The 20,096-nt window shown below is 48.2% G+C and overlaps 1 protein-coding gene across 1 annotated transcript in view; it reads right to left on the bottom strand.

Annotated features, from left to right (window-relative positions):
• CMTM4 (CKLF like MARVEL transmembrane domain containing 4) overlaps positions 1–20,096 on the bottom strand; it is a 67,828-nt gene that overhangs the window by 8,448 nt on the left and 39,284 nt on the right. The window contains exons 2-3 of the mRNA XM_044256009.1: positions 9,424–9,600; positions 724–822 (exon numbers count right to left, since the gene is read on the bottom strand). Of these exons, the coding sequence (XP_044111944.1) occupies positions 724–822; positions 9,424–9,600 (276 nt within the window). The remainder of the gene's footprint in view (positions 1–723; positions 823–9,423; positions 9,601–20,096) is intronic.

The raw sequence follows: 20,096 nt of genomic DNA, 5'->3' as shown, positions 1-20,096 counted from the left end.
TGGAAGGCTTGTTAAAACGTATTTCTGGTTCAGGGGCTTCAGGATAGCACAGTCGGCTGAGGGTATGATTCTTGGTTCTTAGCTCAGGTCATGATCTCAGGGTCGTGAGATCGAGCCCCGCGTCAGGCTCCATCTGTGCTCAGCGCAGAGTCCGCTTGGGACTCTCGCTCCCTCTCCCTCTGCCCCTTCCCACCATGCTCTCTCTCTCAAAGAGATAAATAAATCCTTAAAGTTGGGGGGGTGCATTTCTGATTCAGTAGCTCTGGGGGAGCCTGGGAATGGCCTTTCTTCTTCTTTTTTTTTTTTTAAGATTTTATTTATTTATTTGACACAGAGAGATCACAAGTAGGCAGAGAGGCAGTCAGAGAGAGAGGAAGAGAAGCAGGCTCCCCACCAAGCACAGACCCGATGCAGGGCTGGATCCCAGGACCCTGGGATCATGACCTGAGCCGAAAGCAGAGGCTTTAACCCACTGAGCCACCCAGGTGCCCCGGGAATGGCCTTTCCAGAAAGTTCCTTGGTGATGCAGAGGCTGCTGTTCTGGGGACCATACTTTGAGAACCACAGCACTAAAGGAACCAGGACCTCCACTGTCTCAGTAACATCATCATTAGCAAAGAAAAAGCCCAAGAAGAACAAGCAGGACACATCCTAGGGGACAGAGGAGAGCCAGTCATAGCATGTACGAATCGGCCTGGGTTTTCACCAGCCGAGTGCACTTACCACAGCAGCGATTTCTGCCCCGGTTTGGTGGTTTAAAGCAGCCAGTACGGTCGAAGCGATAAAGAAAAAGAAAGTGCTGAGTCCAGTGTTGACCAAATCCTAAAGAAAAAATAAAGTCACTTGAAAAGAATTTTTTCATGCTTTGCTCTGAAAGCAAGGGAAGGATTTTCCAAAATAAGAAGTACAACATCCAGCCTCTCTGATGGTTCCGCAGTTTAGTCCTGAAGGCCCAGGGGTGCTGGCCCCATGGAGGGAGGCAGAGATGGGACGGGTGTACAGTGTACATCACCTGATAGGTCACCACGGCAAAATTCATGTTTTAACCAACCACACAGTCATTCCTTAGTGAATTTTTCTAAAAACCCAATGGCTAACCCATCAAGGACACGCACCCTCATTACCGTTTAGAATTCTATTGTCGTCTTTTTAAAAAAATACGTTCAAAACACCTTGGCATGGACAACACTCCCCGGGAGTCCAGAATATACCAAAACTGGCGATATCCCCTCCAGTGTGCCCTCGTTCATGTGTGACATTCCGAGCACACTGTTTTCCAACCTAGACAACACACTCAGCCGGACCTCATGCTCTTGCTTACACAGTCTTTCAAGGCTCTGTGTGGCTAAAACCCAGAGGATTTTCTCCTAAGCTCTCTGAAAAGCAAAGGAGGTTACACATCCAACGCTTCCAAGACTGAACTCTTTTCTTAGCTGTTGAGAGGAACGGAGCACAGCGATTAAGTGTCACAGCCCGACTGGGACCTAACCAGGCACAACGTAGGATAAGCCACTTCACCCATGCCTCACGGAGTTCTCCTAGGGCCCCAGGGGAGCCACGCAGGAGAAGCCCCGAACCCCGCACCTGGCTCACAGTTACGGTCCCCTGCATTTAGTGCTGCTTCTGTTACTGCAGTGTGACAGTGGGCCCCCAACAGCCTGGGCCATGCCAGAGCCCCTCTATCATCTCCACAGAGAAAGAACCCAGAGAACACGGAAAACATGTTAGACTGTTTAAGTGCCCGGGGTGGCGGCCCTCAAAGGCCATCTCCTCTTTCTAAAGATGCAGGAAGAACAACGTTTTCATCAGGAAGGTACTGAGCATGCGTGGCAGGAAGCCCGGCTCCCTCCTGGCGTGGGCTTCTGCGGGGGCTCACGGTGGGCTGCGAGTACCCACAACTACAGAACTATCCAGAAATGTCAGCCAGCGGGGCCACTTTTAGCTGTGGCCAGTGTTCAGCAAGGGCAGATTTTTCACAAATTCCAACCAGGGAGTGTTTAGTTAGAATGCTCAGCTCTGCATAAGGTGCTGTAGGGGTAACGAAGACTACAAAATGTTCTTTCTGAACCAAAGACTATTCAGAAGTGGGGGGCATGCTTTACGATACGATGCTAAGGTCAGACATCAAACAACATTATATGTACATCAGGGACAACAACAGAAACATACACGTGTGGTCAATGGCCTACATGCCCTTGCTGGTTCATGCTGTTTGTCCATGTGATTTCCACATTTGGAAATTCATTTTAAATATCACGCTAGTGCAGAAAGGTCCAAGTATAAGGACGTTTGTGGTAGAGCTTAAAATAGCAAAAAATAAAATAAAATAAAATTGGAAGCAAAGAATATGCTCACGAACTGGGGATTTGTGAAATAAAATGGTATCGGAACAATGGAACACTATGTGGTCATTAAAAATAATGATGCAGTTGTACGTTTAGCATGGAATATACCTAAGATAGTTTAAGTGAAAAGGCATGATTCTGATGGCTGCATTTTCCCTGCTTCACACATCACCACGTAATGCCAATGGGAAAGCTAGTCTACCTGGTCTGGAAGGTTGTCACACCAAGTAATACAAGTGGTTATCCCGATGGGTTCTATCCTGTAGGACTTTTCGACAGCTTTACTGAGACGTAACTCATATACCACATACTATGCCCAATTAAAACGCACAATTCAGTCACCACGATCGCATTTTAGAACACTGTCAGCACTCCAAGAAGAAACGCATCAGCAGGCAGTTTTCCATTCCCTCCCCTAATCCTAGGCAACCACTACTCACCTGCTTCCTGTCTCTGTGTCTTCCTGTTCTGGACACTTCAAATAAGTAGAATCATATATTATGTGGCCTTTTGTGACTGATTTCTTCTACTCAAGAGGACGGTTCTAAGGATCACTCCTGCTGGATCACTTCTCTCCCTTCCATGACTAGGCCATATTCAATCGTACAGATACGCCTTGTTTTTATCTACCTTCTCGTCCGTCTTTGGGCACGTGAGTTATTTCTACTTTCCGGTTATTCTGAATGACCCTCGTGTGAACGTACAAGGTTTTGAGGAGATGTATGTTTTCACTGGTCTTGGGTCATCACATGATTTTTTTTTTTTTTTTTTAAGATTTTTATTTATTTATTTTGAGAGGGAGAGAGAGAGACAAAGTGAAAGAGCATGAGAGGGGAGGAGGGCAGAGGGAGAAGCAGACTCCCCATGGAGCTGGGAGCCTGACGTGGGACTCGATCCCAGGACTCTGGGACCATGACCTGAGCCGAAGGCAGTCGCTTAACCAACTGAGCCACCCAGGTGCCCGATTTTATTTTTTTTATTACCTGCATCTTCCAGCTTTTCTGTAACAGACACTGCTCGGTACAGCTTAAAAGACTTAAAAGGGGGAATACCGTGGGTGTGGGTCAGCATCAACTATTGGAGGTCCTTGTCTGGGAAACAAAAATCAAGCCTTGCAGGTTCATCCTTCACATTAGGGGGAACACACAGACATGCCCTCTGATGGGCTTTGGGGGGGGGTTAGTCAATGATGGTGTGATCCATTTTTTTTTTAAATACAGAAGTAACATTTTATTTAATATTTATTTATTTATTATTATTATTATTGTTTAAGTAGGCTCCACACTCAACATGGAGCTTGAACTCACAACCTTGAGATTAAGAGTCAATGCAGTCCACCTACTGAGCTAGCTGGGTGCCCCCTAAAAGTAATAATTCTTGATTATCTACCTTCACCAGTTCCATTTTAATGTACTCCTCAATACATGCTTTCATTTAATTCTCACATCAAGCCTATGCAGTAGATATTCCCATTTTACAGGAATGGGCTGAGTCTTTCAGGAGTTCAGAAACTTGACCAATGAGGTGACCCATTTTTTAAATGCAATTTTTTAAAATGCTTTTCCTGGGACGTGTACTCTCTCAGCCACATGCTTTCCAGTTTGCCCCAGCCATCCCCACTCCCTATCATCTCATACCTCCCACCACTTTATGCTTCCGGTCTGGCCCCTAGAACACCCAAGGGTGCAGACCATCCTTGTGCTAGGAGATGAAGAGGAAATCCACCCTCCCAAACACAGGCTTCCGGGTGTCTCCTTTGCTGACACACTGGTAGATACAGGGGTGAGCCTCTCTAACTCCACTAACAGGTCAACAGGATGTGGCCTAGAGGGTGTGAACCCAAGGCCTACTGGCCATATCTGGCCCACAGACAGGTCTGACATGCACAGCATTCCAAACAAATTTGAACACGCCAACATCTAAACACCAGAAGACTGCACATTAAAAACTAACCTCTTAAAGAAAAAGAAAAAAAAGAAGCTTCTAGCTATTCTTGAAAAACTGTTCTAGAAATGCCCGGAAACAATGACATAGCAGGGACTGGGAAGGAGAGCCACCTGCCCTGTCGCCCCATCTCCGGCCTATCTGCTCAGGCGCCCAGCCCTGGCAGGCCCACTGTCTCCAACCCCATCTCCATTCCAGAGGATGGGCCATCCAGCAACGTGTCCTCCCCATCCGTCCACACTCTGGGCCCAGTGGGTACCCACACAGCTTTCAAGGCCCAGCCAGCATCTGGCTTCTTCTCTGAACATTCCCCTGCTGACATCCACTCCAGGCTTCTGCCCCAAGGCATGTACTACCTCTTTGCCTATGTTCCACCAGGACTTACACAAAACTGGATCTCACGAAGCACACTTACCAAGGGGCGAGCAGCTTGCATCGACCTACCCCATGCTTTTGGTTCCCAAATCCCAGCACAAAGCAGGTGTCCAACTGTGTCTGCTGGACTGGCCACAGGTGAGACAGCTGAAAACAGGCTCAGGCCCCAGGCTCTCACTGCAGCTGCCCCCAAACCACGAGGATCTGTGGCTGGCTCTGGTGTCAGCTCTACACATGGATGCAAACGGTCAATGACTTTAACTCAATCATGCCTGTGTAATGAGATCTCCACGAAAAGCCCCGAACCACAGTGTGCAGGGAGCTTCTGAGCTGGTGCTGCACCCCCACCCCATAAGGACAGAAGCTCCAGAACGCTGAGACTCTTCTGGACCCTGCCCTATGCATACGCATCCCTTCCGTCTGCCTGCTCCTGAGTTGTACCCTTTTTGGCAAACCGGTGAGCCTAAGTACAGCACTCCTCCCAAGCTCTGTAAATTGTTCTACAGAATTACAAACCCCAGGAGGCAAAGCTGCACTCGGTGAAGTTCCCCCAAGAGCCCAGTTTGTGGCAGGTGTCTGCAGCAGGGGGCAGTCTCCAACTGGGCCCTTCTCCCGGGGGTCTGTGCCAACTGCAGAAGTCAGCGTCGGAACGGAGCTGAATTTTCGGACACCTTGTTAGTGTCAAGAGAACTAGAGATCTGCTTGGTGTGGAAATACTACACAGATTTAGTTGTCAGGAAAAAAAAAAAAAAAAGACCTATATTTGGTGTGAAAAGGGGTGTCAGGAAACATTATACCACGAGTCATGGCCAAGGCCTTGGGGATCTGCAGATGGCCCCTCTGGGTGATTCAGACTGTCCCCACTCAACAGCCAACCTGGGTTCTTGATTGTGCAAGGTCTGTGGGGTGAGCAGGGGCCACCGAGGCACTGAGGAAGAAGAGCCAGGACAGTCTGGTGTCATGGCAGGCAAGAGCAGAGAGTGCAGCAGGAGGGACAGAACATTCCAGGGCAGTTCTGCTCGCACTGTTCAGTGGAGGGGGCGGGGAGGGGGTGTACGGAGACAGAGGAACAGCCAAAGGATCCAGGACCATGGAGGCCCCAGTGATCCTGACCAGAGGACTTTCAAGGATGTCAGGTTTCTCTCTTGACCCAGGTGGATATACTCCACAGCCTTTATCAGTCTTCATTCAACGGTACATTTTAGCACGTTTTCTGAGTGAGCTATATTTGACAGTAAGAGGTGAGAAAACAGTAACGGGGAGAAGGGAATAGAGCACAGACCTTCCCTCCTTGTTAGAAGTTCAGAGAAGCAGTCCATGACGGGACTCAGCGAGCTGCCTAAGGAGAGTAGGAGCCCCTAGCAGATGGCTTTCAGTAACAGACGGGGATGGAAGAGAGGGGCGGCCTGAGGGGGGAGGCCTGGGCACTAATTAAGGTAAACATGGGTGGGACACAACGGTGTATGAGCCCCGAATATGCGGAGAAAAACAAGTATCACCAGGTAAGTCCCACAGATTCATCAAAATCAAGCAAGTCCAGAGCTAACAGAATCTTTCTGCTTGCATCAAATAATGCTAGTATAAAATATATACTTTGCAGCTTCCTCCTTATTTATCATTTTACATGAATATTTTTGTGTCAACAAAGGCTCCTGAAATCACCATTTTTCTAACTCTATACCAATCACACCCTGTTTCACTCATTAGCCATAACTGGCTCTAATGAGGACAAAATATTCCCACCACCTTGTTAGAGAAAAAACATGGTCAAGGCCAACCCTCTGTAGCGACTCAGTGAGCTGTGTCCAGCCCTGAAGAACTCACTTTTTTCTCCCCTCCCGGAGAACAGATGACCTGAGCTCCCCTCAGTAAGTACACTTCCTCAAGTTCATGTACTCATGCACTCTTCTGCTGAATAAGCATGCATATACCTTCATCTGCTCCAAAAGGGTGGAAATTCTGGAAAGGATCCCAGAGGGCTGAAAGTGTTCTCAAGTGACTATCACATGTAGGCGTATGCCCTACCCAATGCTGTCCAGGAAAGAGAATGTACATGAACTTCCCAGTGAAAAAGATGCACATCGGCATGACCCAATATGTGGTAGCCACCAAGGGGAAAAAGCCCTTCATGTTTAAAACAGAAAAATCAGAATTCTAGAAAGCTCACTAAAGAGGTATTTCTGGGGATAATGGCCAGTATGAATTAGTTATTAGGCTGCAGTATGAAATCTTTTAACAGATTTATAGCTGTCAAATCAGTAGATAAGACTTAATGAGGGAGTAAAGCCAAACCTGGCAGAAGTCTGTAGGGGAAACGTGGTTGGTAGGAGACCAATATGCCTGCGGTCATATTAATCTCTCTCAGAATGGCAGCTGCGTACACAGGCTTGAGGTCCCTTATACACACGGTCTCGTTTCATTCTTAAAACAACCCTGTAAGGGGCACCTCGGTGGCTCAGTGGGTTAAGCCTCTGCCTTCGGCTCAGGTCATGATCCCAGGGTCCTGGGATCGAGCCCCAAGTCAGGCTCTCTGCTGGGAGCCTGCTTCCTCCTCTCTCTCTACCTGCCTCTCTGCCTGCTTGTGATCTCTGTCTAATAAATAAATAAAATCTTTAAAAAAAAAAAACCTACAAAGCAGTGTCGTCTCTACTTTACCAACGGTGGCCTTCAATATGGGGCTCTAAGCAGAGTCGGCTTGGGTTTCCCTCTCGCTCTCTCTGCCCTTTTCACTGTACCCCCTGCATGCACTCTCTCTCTCTCAAATAAATAAATAAAATCTTTTAAAAAAAATGGTGACGGGGTCCCTGGGTGGCTCAGTCGTTAAGTGTCTGCCTTCGGCTCAGGTACTGATCCCAGGGTCTTGGAATCGAGCCCCAAATCGTCCTCCCTGTTTGGCAGGAAGCCTGCTTCTCCCTCTCCCACCTACCCCTGCTTATATTACTTCTCTTGCTATGTCTCTCTGTCAAATAAATCAATAAAACCTTAAAAAAAAAATAGTTGATGGGCGCCTCGGTAGCTCAGTGGGTTAAAGCCTCTGCCTTCGGCTCAGGTCATGATCTCAGGGTCCTGGGATGGAGTCCTGCATCGGGCTCTGCTCAGCGCAGAACCTGCTTCCTCCTCTCTCTCTCTCTGCCTGCCTCTCTGCTTACTTGTGATCTCTGTCTGTCAAATAAACAAATAAAATCTTAAAAAAAAAAAAAAGTAGATGACACACACACACACACACACACACTCAAGTTGAGATGGTAAAACCTGTCACAAAACCAGGACACAACCAGCTGAGTTTTCATCTGACACCAGCTTCCCTAGTTGAGTTCTGCTTTTCTTCTCCCTCCTAGAAGCTTGACCACCACACAGAATATTCTGTGGGAACACCCTCTCCTCTCCATAGGCCACAAGATCACCGTGGGAGGGGCCCTGTCAGGCAGGGCGACCAGCCCCACCTCCTCCCAGGCTCCCTTCCCACAGTGCTGCACACACCCAGCACAAGGCAAGCGGAAGGGGAGCTCCCACAAGGGCAGGTGGTCTGCAGCGCCCTGCTCTGCTGCTGCCACCATGCGCCCTCTTGGGGTTGGGGCCCCACAGGGCTCTCCTCCCACAGGCACATGTGAGGCAGTTGATGGTGCTTTCCTGTGATTCTCTGACTGATTCCCTTTGAGCCCCTGCACATGCTTGTTTGCAAAGAAACATCAAGAAAACCAAGGTTAAGCCACTGCCTTTGGCTCAGGTCATGATCCCAGGGTTCTGCCACCAAGTCCCACATCATGCTTCCCCTGCTCTGCAGGGAGCCTGCTTCTCCCTCTCCTCTGCCTGCCATTCCCACTGCTTACTCGCTCGCTCTACTCGCTCGTTTGCTCTCTCTGTCAAATAAATAAAATCTTTAAATGAAACAAAGAAAGAAGACCAAGCGCTACTAAGTTTCCATTCTCACTGAGCAGGATAAGGAAAAGTAACACAAGACTGGCCCAGACGTGACCAGCCAGGAGCGGCTGGGGCAGACCGGCAGGCAAGGCTGTCAAACGGGGTTAAGAACCCAAACCCCTGAGAGCTCGGGCTTCCACTCAAAACTCTGATCAAGGGGCGCCTGGGTGGCTCAGTGGGTTAAGCCTCTGCCTTCGGCTCAGGTCAAGGTCCTGGGGTCCTGGGATCGAGCCCTGCATTGGGCTCTCTGTTCGGCGGGGAGCCTGCTTCCTCCTCTCTCTCTCTGCCTGCCTCTCTGCCTACTTGCAATCTCTGTCTAATAAATAAATAAAATCTTAAAAAAAAACAAAACCAAAAAACAACTCTGACCAAAGCACAGAACCCTCCGTGTCCTCCCAGTTGCCTTTGAATTTAATGCTAATCCTAGGCTTTGCAAGTCACTGGCATATTCACTCGTATTTTCAATTCTTCCCGAATCAATGCTTTTGTAAACGGCTTTTGGGTCCAGTGTGACGTATTAATTCCATTTTTTTCTTTCCAGGTTCTGCAAATATCAACATTACCAATCTGCTCAGAGGAGCATAAAACTGAAATGACATCTTTCAAGTGGGGCAAAATAATTGCTATACGACGGCTCTACCGTTGGTGAAGATTCAACTTACTTCACAGTTTTACTCAACCCAGTGAAGAAAGTTAAACTCTCACAGCTGCACTGCAGTAAACCCAGCATCAAATAAACAGGCGCCCAACAAGATGGCGGAGAGACTCTGGGCCGCCCTTGGAGCTGGGCAGCACCCGGTCCTTTCAGGGTCAGAGGGCGGTGGGGGCTTATACTCACGGTCAGGTTCCAGTTGATCTGGGGGATCCTCATGTGGAGGTTCAGACTGAACAGGATCAGCAAGACTCCCGTCACCACAAATGCGCTACAGCTCACAAACTCAAAAAAGTAGAGGCCTTCACACGGGGAGCACTCCATGATGGTCTCTATGCAGATGAATGCAATCAGGGCCAAGATCTAGGAAGAAAATTGGAAACACACACACGTGTGTATATTTAGTATCCATCTGTGGACATATGTGCCTGCCACATTTAAATAAAACCCCACCGCCGCCGCTATATGCGGCCAGAAGTCCTCAGGGGACAGCAGTATCGCCGTCAGGAACAGGACCCGATGAAATTCTTATGTAACAGGTATGGGGGCCTTGGCAAAGGGACCAAGTCCTAACGTGGACACCTCCGCCCCGCCGTGGTCCCCGGCCACTGTCGAGGGCGGCTCGGCCCCTGGGAGGAAACAGGAACGGCTCTGCCATGTGTTCAGTGCTTCCTCCGCCACCAGCAAGCGGTCGCGGCCGACACACGTTTTTCATTTCGAGTCCCTACGAGTCCCTACCGCAATTATGCTGATGCCGAGAGGGCAGGGTCCAAATGGTGTCTGTTTATGCCATCTGCAGCTACCCTGGGGGTTCAGGCAGAGGTCAAGCAGGTGGTCGGGGACCCCAGAGGGCTTTAAAACAGAAAGGGATGCGAATTATCCCCTCTTCTCCCAATTACAAGCGTCTAAAAGCGAGGCCCACCTCATTCATTCACGAGCTATGCTTTTTAAAGGCGATCACCGGGCCTGGCCATTACAAAGTCAGAATGACAGCTTATAAAAATGCTGAAAAAGTGGGGCGCCTGTGTGGCTCAGTCAGTTGGGTGGCTGCCTTCGGCTCGGGTCATGATCCCAGCATCCTGGGATGGAGCCCCATATGGGGCTCCTTGCTCAGCGGGGAGTCTGTTTCTCCCTCTCCCTACCTGCATGCCACTCCCCCCGCTTGGGCGCGCATGTGCTCTCTCTCTCTCTCACTATTTCTCTGTGTCAAATAAATAAAATCTTAAAAAATGTTGAAAAATCTACCAATAATGGCACCAATTTCTTCCTGAAGGACCAAAGTAACATTCCAGCAATAGGTCCTAAGAGCTTGGAGATCACAGTCAAACAGGTATCGGTGGAAATCAACATGTGAGCTTTTTTTTTTTTTTTTAAGATTTATTTATTTGACAGACAGAGAGCACTAGCAGGCAGAGAGGCAGGCAGAGAGAGAGGGGGAAGCAGGCTCTCTACCAAGCAGAGAGCCCGATGCGGGACTAGATCCCAGAACCCCAGGATCACAACCTGAGCCGAAGGTAGCAGCCCAACCCACTGAGCCACCCAGGCACCCTACCACGTGAGCTTTTTAAAGGAAGATTTCAGGAGAAGGAGGCGGCCCAAAGGCTCAGTGGATGGCCCAGGGAGCAATGAAAGGTCAGGTGGTCTTGCACCAAAAACCAGATTGATCTTGGGCTCCTGGCCTCTACTCTAGCACTTCTCCTACCAAGTACCTCGCAGCCCACCACATGTCCAGCCTGGGTCAGAACGTGAGGCGACCCCCACTGCAAAGGTCCAGGATGTGTACGCAGGCAGCTCTATGGTCCCAGATCTGTCCTCAGAGCCAGCAACATCGGCATCACCAGAGAGCCGGCTGAAGTACAGAATTTCTGCCTCTCCTCTTTGATCTATGCAGTCGGAGTGACAAGATCCCCAGATGACTGAAGCGTGGGAAACACAAGGCAGGGGCTGTTCTGTGGCCCTTCTCTGCCTCCTGGAGTCCCACGCATGCCTTTCAGGGCACCACTCAGTGCCACCTCCTCCCCATGCCTTCCCTGATTGTCTCTCTCCCTGCCAGACATTATTTGATTCCACCCTCTCCCAGGAAAGCTTGTTCATCTGTGACTGCATTCTACCCTTTTTTTATACTTGACATTATGCCTCCCTCTGCCTCCTGAGCTTTCTGAGGACAGGGACCAGCCCATCTCTCTCCACCTGAGGTACCAAGCACAGTTACTTGCACATCGTCAACAAATGGAGGCGGGTGGGGGGACTAAATACCTACACCCACAGTTACTGACATGCTTGGCAGGGTCTCCCCGTTAAGAGGCAGGGCAGGGCAGCTCCTCTCTATCCATTATCCAGATTTGTGCCCAGCAATCATAAAAGACACCTCTCCTATCAATTTGTGGTTCACAGTGTAAGTCAGCACATTAGAGACAGGAGGCTTTAAGCACATTCTTTGTCCTTTTCCTAATGGCTCTTTTAGTTTTCTATAGAATCAGGGACCTGAATTCTCCGTCTGAATTACATGCTTGACTTGCAATCAATTCACAAAGAAGTAGTTCATATAAGGGAAACTCCTAACCTTTTTCTTCCCCCTGTAACTGGATCTAGTAATCTTGGGCAAGAAATAACACACTGTACTGATGAGTTACAAATGTTTCTGGTATGCTAACTTCAACCATATTTGTGTGGGAAGGTAACACCTACAGTCTTAAATATTAAAATAAAAAGTTTCAAGAATATGCAAATCTAACAGGCCACTCATGCAGCAGCAGTGAACAAAACAGAAATCTGCTCTCTAGCTCATAGTCTAAGGAGAAGCTTTCAAAAATGAAATTAAAAGTACAGTGTGCCAGGCCGTATGAAGTACAAAGGGGGAAGAAAATCAAAGTAGGGAAGGAGAATGCAATGTTAACTAGGGCAAAGGTGTTTGAAGTTTTAGGGAGTGACATGGAAGGCCTCACTGAGAAGGTTCTAGATTTATTACGAAGTTCATTACAGTCTATTAGAAAGGCTATTCACGTGGAAGAGAACTTCAACAGCCTCCATTCTGACCTCAGTCTGTTATCTGATTGAGTTCTTTCAAGCTTATCTCTCCACTCAGGAAAAAAACCCTGCAGGCAAGGCATTCTGGGCTAGAAACTGAAACTACTCCCTCAAGCAACAGGGCCTGCCCTGAGCCAGCAAGAACCCGGCGGGGTTGACCCCAAGACCGTCCTGCACCTGACCTTCCCGGCCCCGACCGGCTTATACCTCCAACCTCTGCCCCACATTTTCCTTACCTAAACCCAGAAGTATTTTCAGCACTTGAGAGATGGCTCTGAGATGTCTGTCTTCCTGGTGTCGCCCTCACTGGAATAAAGTCCTTCCTAGTTTCACCACACTGTCTCTCTCTGCCTTTGTATTTTGTCTGTGGCCAGTAGCCAGACCTGGTCTGTGTGGAACCCCTGGAGCCAGGGGCTCCGGCATCCAGGTTACAAAAGGATGTAACTGATCAGCGAATGAAGAGGTAGGCAGGGCAAGGTCCACAAGGGTCTGGGCAGCGGTCGTGTCCTGTGTTCAAGTTTCCATAGGGCTCAGTCCGTAGCCCTCTTCCCAACACCTTCAACTCTCTAATCTCATGGCTGGTTCCCTGGCGGCCAGCCCCCAGCCCTAGGTCCCTTCATTACCACAAACTCGGATGTGGTTGAAAGCGGGTTGCTGAGAAGATCAAAAAAAGACACCTCTTATCATGTAGAAAATGTCAAGGGTTTTAGGAGCTTCACACCAGAAATGAGATGAAGAACACGTATACACAATACCACAAGTATTCAAATGCAGAGATATGGACAGATTGACACGCACACACAACAATGCTCGTAATAATTTCATCAGTCCCCCCCCCTTTTTTTTTAAAGATTTTATTTTATTCATTTGAGAGAGAGAGACAGTGAGAGAGAGAATGAGTGAGGAGAAGGTCAGAGGGAGAAGCAGACTCCCCGTGGAGCTGGGAGCCTGATGCGGGACTCGATCCCGGGACTCCAGGATCACGCCCTGAGCCGGAGGCAGTCGTTTAACCAACTGCGCCACCCAGGCGTCCCTCATCAGTCCCCTTTTGACCAGTATTTTGGTGGCCTCTAATATTCTGTTTCTAATAAACAGGACACTTTTTTGCCTGCTTTCTGGCACAGCAAATATCTAATTTTCCTTCAGCAAAGTGAAGTCTAACAATCATTGCTAAAATAAAAGCTACCTATAGACCCACAAGAAGGAAATAAGGGCTCAAAATTATACGGGAAGCCAACAACTTCAAAGGAACCAAGGAATGAAAAGTAATTCGACTTCTAACAGTTCGGCAGTAGACAAACATCACAATGTGAAACAGCACAGAGATGTTCAAAGAGATGCAAATAAGTAACAGTTACTGCATTTGCCAACTGGGGGATCCTGCCCATCCTTGGACAGAGCCGTTTCCATAGGGCACTGACCAGCTGACCAGGAGTATTTTCACAGTTGGTAAGTGAGCTGGGATTCAAAGGTTGTCAGGTTTCCACCACTGCCGCTAATTATGATTGACAACATCAAAAAAGCAGGAAGGGAGGGAGAAAAATACTTGGGCTGATTAAGTTACTATTAAAACTTTAAAAAAAATTTCAGGGGTGCATGAGTGGCTGAGTTGTTTAAGAATCTGCCTTCGGCTTAGGTCAGGATCCCAGGGTCCGGGGATCGAGTCCTGTTTGGGCTCCCTGCTCAGCGGGAAGCCTGCTTCTCCCTCTGCCTGCCGCTCCCTGTTTTGAGCTCTTTCTCTCTGACAAAGAAAGAAATTCTTTTTTTAAAAAGAAAAGTTTTATTTATTTATATGACACAGACACAGTGAGAGAGGGAACACAAGCAGGGAAGTGGGAGAGGAGGAAGCAGGCTTCCCCCTAAGCAGGGAGACCAACATGGGGCTTGATTCCGGGACCCTGGGATCAACGACCTGAGCTGAAGGCAGACGCTTAACAACTGAGCCAACCAAGTGCCCCAAGACATAAATTCTTTAAAAAAAAAAAGTATACAGAATTAATCTGAAATGTCGGTATACATCAGGAACAATTCAAACTTCAGACTGCCACTATTTTGCATTGAGCACACCACCATTACACAATCCGCGTGCTCTTACGCCACATACATGAACTTATAGACAAGTGTGTCACACTTTATCACTAACACATTTGTTCAGTCTGTTTCAGTGCATGGGAGGCAGTCTTATGTGCCATTTGGGGACATGAGGCGGGGGGCCTTCCAAAGTCAGTTCATCTGACGGGGACACAGGGCTTGTGATCTCCCACACACACGGACTATGCTCTGTGCTACCGCTGCAGGCTTCTGCCACACAGACCCTGGGATTCTGATCAGTTCTATTTTTTGTGATTTCCACCCAAAACAGAGAAAATGTACAGTGTGTTTATAACTGCATATTCCGCATTACTGAATAGAATCCTGATCTATCTTGTGGGTTTTAGGGCCCGTTTCTTCTCCATGATGTCAGCTCAGAGCCTACCTGGAAGCCATTCCTGCAGCGGGAAGGCTACAGTAACTAGCTAGGGGTGGATGTGGCAGAGGGACCAAATATAACCGATCTCTCACTCGGCTTCCAATGAGCCAAATCCCCGTAACACCCACTGTTACTCCATCACCACCCGCCCAGAGGAGGCATGATTAGAAGCCAGAGTGGCAAATGTGGAGTTCTGGGGCATAAACTCCACCAGGGTGAGCGTGTATCTGCCTGGGGAACATCTCACAGAACAAATGTCCAACCCCACAGTGTGCCTGGAAGGCAGAGAACAAGATATCCTGGTAAACAGCGCCGTTCCTTACTGGGGCCCTCCAGAACAGTCCTGACACCTGACACTCCTACCAGTAGAAACATGGGGTTTTAGGACATTTTTTAAAGTTGTTTTTTTTTTTTTTTTAAGTTGTATTCATCCATTGGACAGAGAGCATGAGAGAGCACAAGCAGGGGGAGCAGCAGGCAGAGGGAGATGTTAGATCTGTTTGTTGCCACAGCATAACACAACTCATACTGACTAGAAAAGGTACTGTGGCATACTGTAAAATTTCACAACATATCTTTCGTATGAAACTACAAATCTGGGTGCCTAGGTGGCTCAGATGGTTGAGTGTCTGCCTCTGATTCGGGTCATTGTCTCAAGGTCCCAGGATTGAGTCCTGCATCCGGCTCCTTGCTCCTTGGGGAGCTTGCTTCCCCCTCTGCCTCTCTCTGTCTCTCATGAATAAATAAAATCTTAAAAAAAAAAAAAGCTGCAAATTTTACAGAATGAATGTGTCACTCACTCTTCAAGACACCAGATCCAAATTGTTCTACAAACACTTACCAGATTGTCAAGGTTAAGATATAGAGATATGGGGCATCTGGGTGGCTCAGTGGGTTAAAGCCTCTGCCTTCGGCTCAGGTCATGATCCCAGGGTCCTGGGATCGAGCCCCACATCGGGCTCTCTGCTCAGTGGGGAGCCTGCTTCCTCCTCTCTCTCTCTCTGCCTGCCTCTCTGCCTACTTATGATCTGTCTGTCAAATACATAAGTAATAAAATCTTTAAGATATAGAGATATGGACCATGTTATTTATACTTTTAAAACAAAAGAATAAAATATGCAGAATTTTATTTCAGGAATGCATCTATGTGATAGGACTGTGGATAAGTTTTTTGGTTTTTGGTTTTTTTTGTTTGTTTCTTTTTTTAGTAGGCGTCTTTTATTTTCCAAAATGTTTACAATGAGTATATGTGCTTCTTTAAAAAAAAAAAAAATTCAAAATTCTCTCCATCAACACTTTTTGAAGCACTCAGGTTTATTATGAATTACACGTTAGTGACCTCCAAGAATCAATCCTTATTTGTTTTGAAACAATTCATGAATATTTTACAATGACATTAAAAGCTCTAATGGAAAATGAGAGTCATTCTGCAAGCCCATGTTGGTCCTGCTTCTTTATCAGAAGAGTTCATAATTTCTTTTTTTTTTTAATTTTTTTTTTTAAGATTTTATTTATTTATCAGAGAGAGAGAGGGCAAGAGAGCAAGCACAGGCAGACAGAATGGCAGGCAGAGGCAGAGGGAGAAGCAGGCTCCCTGCCGAGCAAGGAGCCCGATGCGGGACTCGATCCCAGGACGCCGGGATCACGACCTGAGCCGAAGGCAGCTGCTTAACCAACTGAGCCACCCAGGCATCCCAAGTTCATCATTTCTAAAGCCTTCTTGAGAGCACAATCCCACAGCCCAGCCACCACTGCACTCTAAGTGCAAGCCGTGGGCACAGAACAGCCTAGAGGCCAGCATGTAACAACTCTGACTCAAGTGAGGGCAGGGACCACCACCACCCCTCCCCCGGAAGGAAGAGAGACCCTAAAATCTGTGAAGACATTTTCGAAGATTAAGCAAAATCCTAACCTTCCTTCATCACCAGTTTACCAATGGATCTGATGAAACTCATTCAAAGATATTCATGTAAGGGAGCCGAGGTGGCTCAGTTGGTGAAGCAACTGCCTTCGGCTCAGGTCATGATGCTAGAGTCCAAGGATCGAGTCCCACATGGGGCTCCCTGCTCGGCAGGGAGTCTGCTTCTCTCACTGACCCCTCTCCTTTCATGCTCTTCCTCATTCTCTCTCTCTCTCAGATGAATAATAAAATCTTTATTTTATTTTTTTATTTTTTAAAGACTTTTATTTATTTATTTGATAGACAGAGAGAGATCACAAGTAGGCAGAGAGGCAGACAGAGAGAGAGGGGGAAGCAGGCTCCCCGCCGAGCAGAGAGCCCGATGCGGGGCTCAATCCCAGGACCCTGAGATCATGACCCGAGCTGAAGGCAGAGGCTTAAACCACTGAGCCACCCAGATGCCCCAGATGAATAATAAAATCTTAAAAAAAAAAAAAAATTCATATAAGCAAAAATCACAATATTTAAAAATAATTTTAAGGAGCCTTAGAACAACCAGATGCAAAAGGGACCGCCCACGTGAAGACCATCTCCAACAATGCGATCTGCAGTGGCTCCTAGGTGGCCAGTTTCTTCAGTAACGCTGATGGCACCTAGAGGCCTGCTGGGCTTGGGGTCTCAGTACCAACGCAGCCAACACACCTCATGATACACACAGAGAGAGAACTACCCAGGTCCGAAGGCCCAGTGTCCAGGAGTTATTGAGGCTTGGATGACAGAGGGTCACTGAGGGCGTGGGCGGCAGCAGAGGGCTTGAGAAGTCTGCCTGGAGGGCACTGGACTCAGGTGGTCTTAGAGGAGAAACAGGCGAGAAAGCCTGTGTGAGGTGGTGTCTGACTTCCGAAATGAGAGCCTGGGCTGGTTTGTGTAGAGGAGCATCAGTAACAGACGATGCTCTCAGGCCCCGGGCTGGGCCCCGTCCTTTTGCTGTCACACTCATGCCCCCTCGGGAAGCAGAGGGCGTCTCCGTCATGTGGCTAGAAGAGTCATCCAAGGCCCCCAAGCTATTGTTCCACATACCCTGTTCCCCTACACCAGATGTTTAACCTGTGACTGACCAGGGTCCAGTCCCCCCTGCACCCCCCTGGAGGAAAGCATCCCTGCATGGTTTCTCTTCCAGAAACACAGTATGCGACCTCTGCAACCAGGGCCGCGAGGGCCTGTGACAAAGCTCACAGCTTGGTTACTTGTTCTCAAAGGGATCTAACCACAGTCACATCTTAATTTTTCTAGGAGGGTGGGGGGATGGGTGAGCCCGGTGATGGGTATCAAGGAGGGCACCGACTGCGGGGAGCACTGGGTGTTATATGCAAACAAGGAATCACAGAACACCCCACCAGAAATGGATGATGTACTGTATGGTGACTAATGGAGCATAAATTTAAAAAAAGAATTCAGAAGTCACAAAACACATTTTTTTTTTCCCTAAGGAAAGTGATCCACGAGTTGCTCCTGTCAAGGGAGGCCATCCCCTGAGGAAAGTGGATTTAAAATTTTTCCCTCCTCTCCCCTGAGACAGTAGAGCAATGAGCAATTTTATTTATTTATTTATTTATTTTGGTGGTTCTCAAACCAGGGAGCTAACTGCAATGTCAATGGACTGGAGCTATAGATTGGAGAGAGGCGGAGAATTAGGAGAAATAAGAGAACTACCTGCTTAGGAAGGGCTGAGAGCCATCCGGGCTGGCAGGGAGTACTGATCAGGCAGGAGAATTCGTTAGGCAAAGGAGCCCAGGGGCAGAGGCAAATAAATGCCTTATTGTTGAGAAGAAAGGGAGAGAGAGCACAGAAAGGGAAGGCTGCCAAGGACTTGGGGCAGAGAGCAGCAAGAAGAAAGCAGGAGACCAGGGGAGGTGACAGGCACCTGAGGCTCTGCCAGGTGTGCCCCACGGGCACCCACATTCCCAGCCACTCCCAACTCCGAAGGCTTCATTTTCATTTCCGATGAAGGACAGGAGGGATTGGGCTGCGGCTGGTCTGGGAAGCTGCCAGCCTGGTCTGGTCCGGGCTTGGCCCATGTTACCAGGCCAACTCGCCCAGTGATCCTGACATATTTTCCAAGCTGGGCTCTGCTGTGTCAATAATTTTGCCATTTTATGATCCTAAAGACATACATAAGTTAGAGCTGAACTCAAGGGACTGCATTTCAATATCTTTGTTTGGCTTGACTCTCACCTTTAACACCAATGATTATATTTACAGAAGTGAGCCTGATCTCTCTCTCTCTCTCTCTCTCTCTCTCTCTCACATACACACACACACACACACACACACACACATTAGACCCATGGGTCACTTGTATGCACTGGCTAGCCACAGCACACCACAGTCCCAGACAGATTAAAATAGGCTTATTTTTGGACATCCAACGACGCAGAGCACACCATCAGTGTTCCCAATGAAATGCAAAACATTTTCTTGTTCTTTAAAAAAAAGTTTCGAAAACTTATTATGCGGTTTGATGATAGAATTGCACATGACTTCAGAAAACCACAGGACGGTCAGCATCTTTCTTGCCAAAAAAATGCCCACAACATTTTCCTGCAAATGCCACCCTGCCCCAAAAGCTACATTTTCAGACTGTTTCAATTAGTAATGGAGCAAAAAACAACGCACATGTAGAGGACACAGGAAACGCGATGCCTTCAAACCGTCCACATGTGAAGGCAGTTAACTGTGCGGCTGCATTCCTCTCCCGGCTGCTCTTCTCAAGTCCTTGCTTCCCAGATGAAGCTGAAGCCCCAGGAAGTAGTATCACATCCCTACTGGATTCAAAAGCAAAACCTGCCCCCTTTCCTTCCTCCCCCTGCTTGAACGCTCAGGCAGCTCCGCACCCTAGCATCCTTGACAAACCACCTTAAGTGAAAAGGGCACTGTTTTTCCCATTGAATGAGAAACCAGTCATTCAAGAGCTTTTTGCGAAAGATGAATCTGGGCCGCAACAGTGAACTGCGTTATCCTAAGAGGCCAGGAGGCAGCCCGCCTGGAAAACCCTCACAGCTGGGAGACCCAGAGCCCGACCAGCCCGGGACCTCTGCATCATTCAACGGCAGGAGGGTCCAAGAGGAGAAGAACCTACTTCAGGGGCCAAACCCCATGGCCCTCAGGCCCCTGCACAGTCAGCGACTTGCAGATTTAAGTACCTTCCTCCAGACCTTGACATACAAATTAGGGGACTACCACTCAGCAGGATCTGTCAGTGGTGTCCCCAGCTCCACAGACAATAAGGATGGTGGCCCTCCTACTAAATTCAACGTTTGCTGAGCGCTTCTACTGTAGGCCACATGACGTGGTGGGCACTGCCACAAGCATTCTCACTTGATTTCATCTTCATTCCGCCCTGTGAAGAACACACGGTTGATCTGCTTGTTTTTAATCGAGATGTAATATATGGGCCATAAA

The sequence above is a fragment of the Neovison vison genome, chromosome 7, assembly GCF_020171115.1.
Source record: "Neovison vison isolate M4711 chromosome 7, ASM_NN_V1, whole genome shotgun sequence".
Taxonomy (NCBI): Eukaryota; Metazoa; Chordata; class Mammalia; order Carnivora; family Mustelidae; genus Neogale; species Neogale vison.
This window is presented reverse-complemented; position numbering and strand designations above follow the sequence as displayed.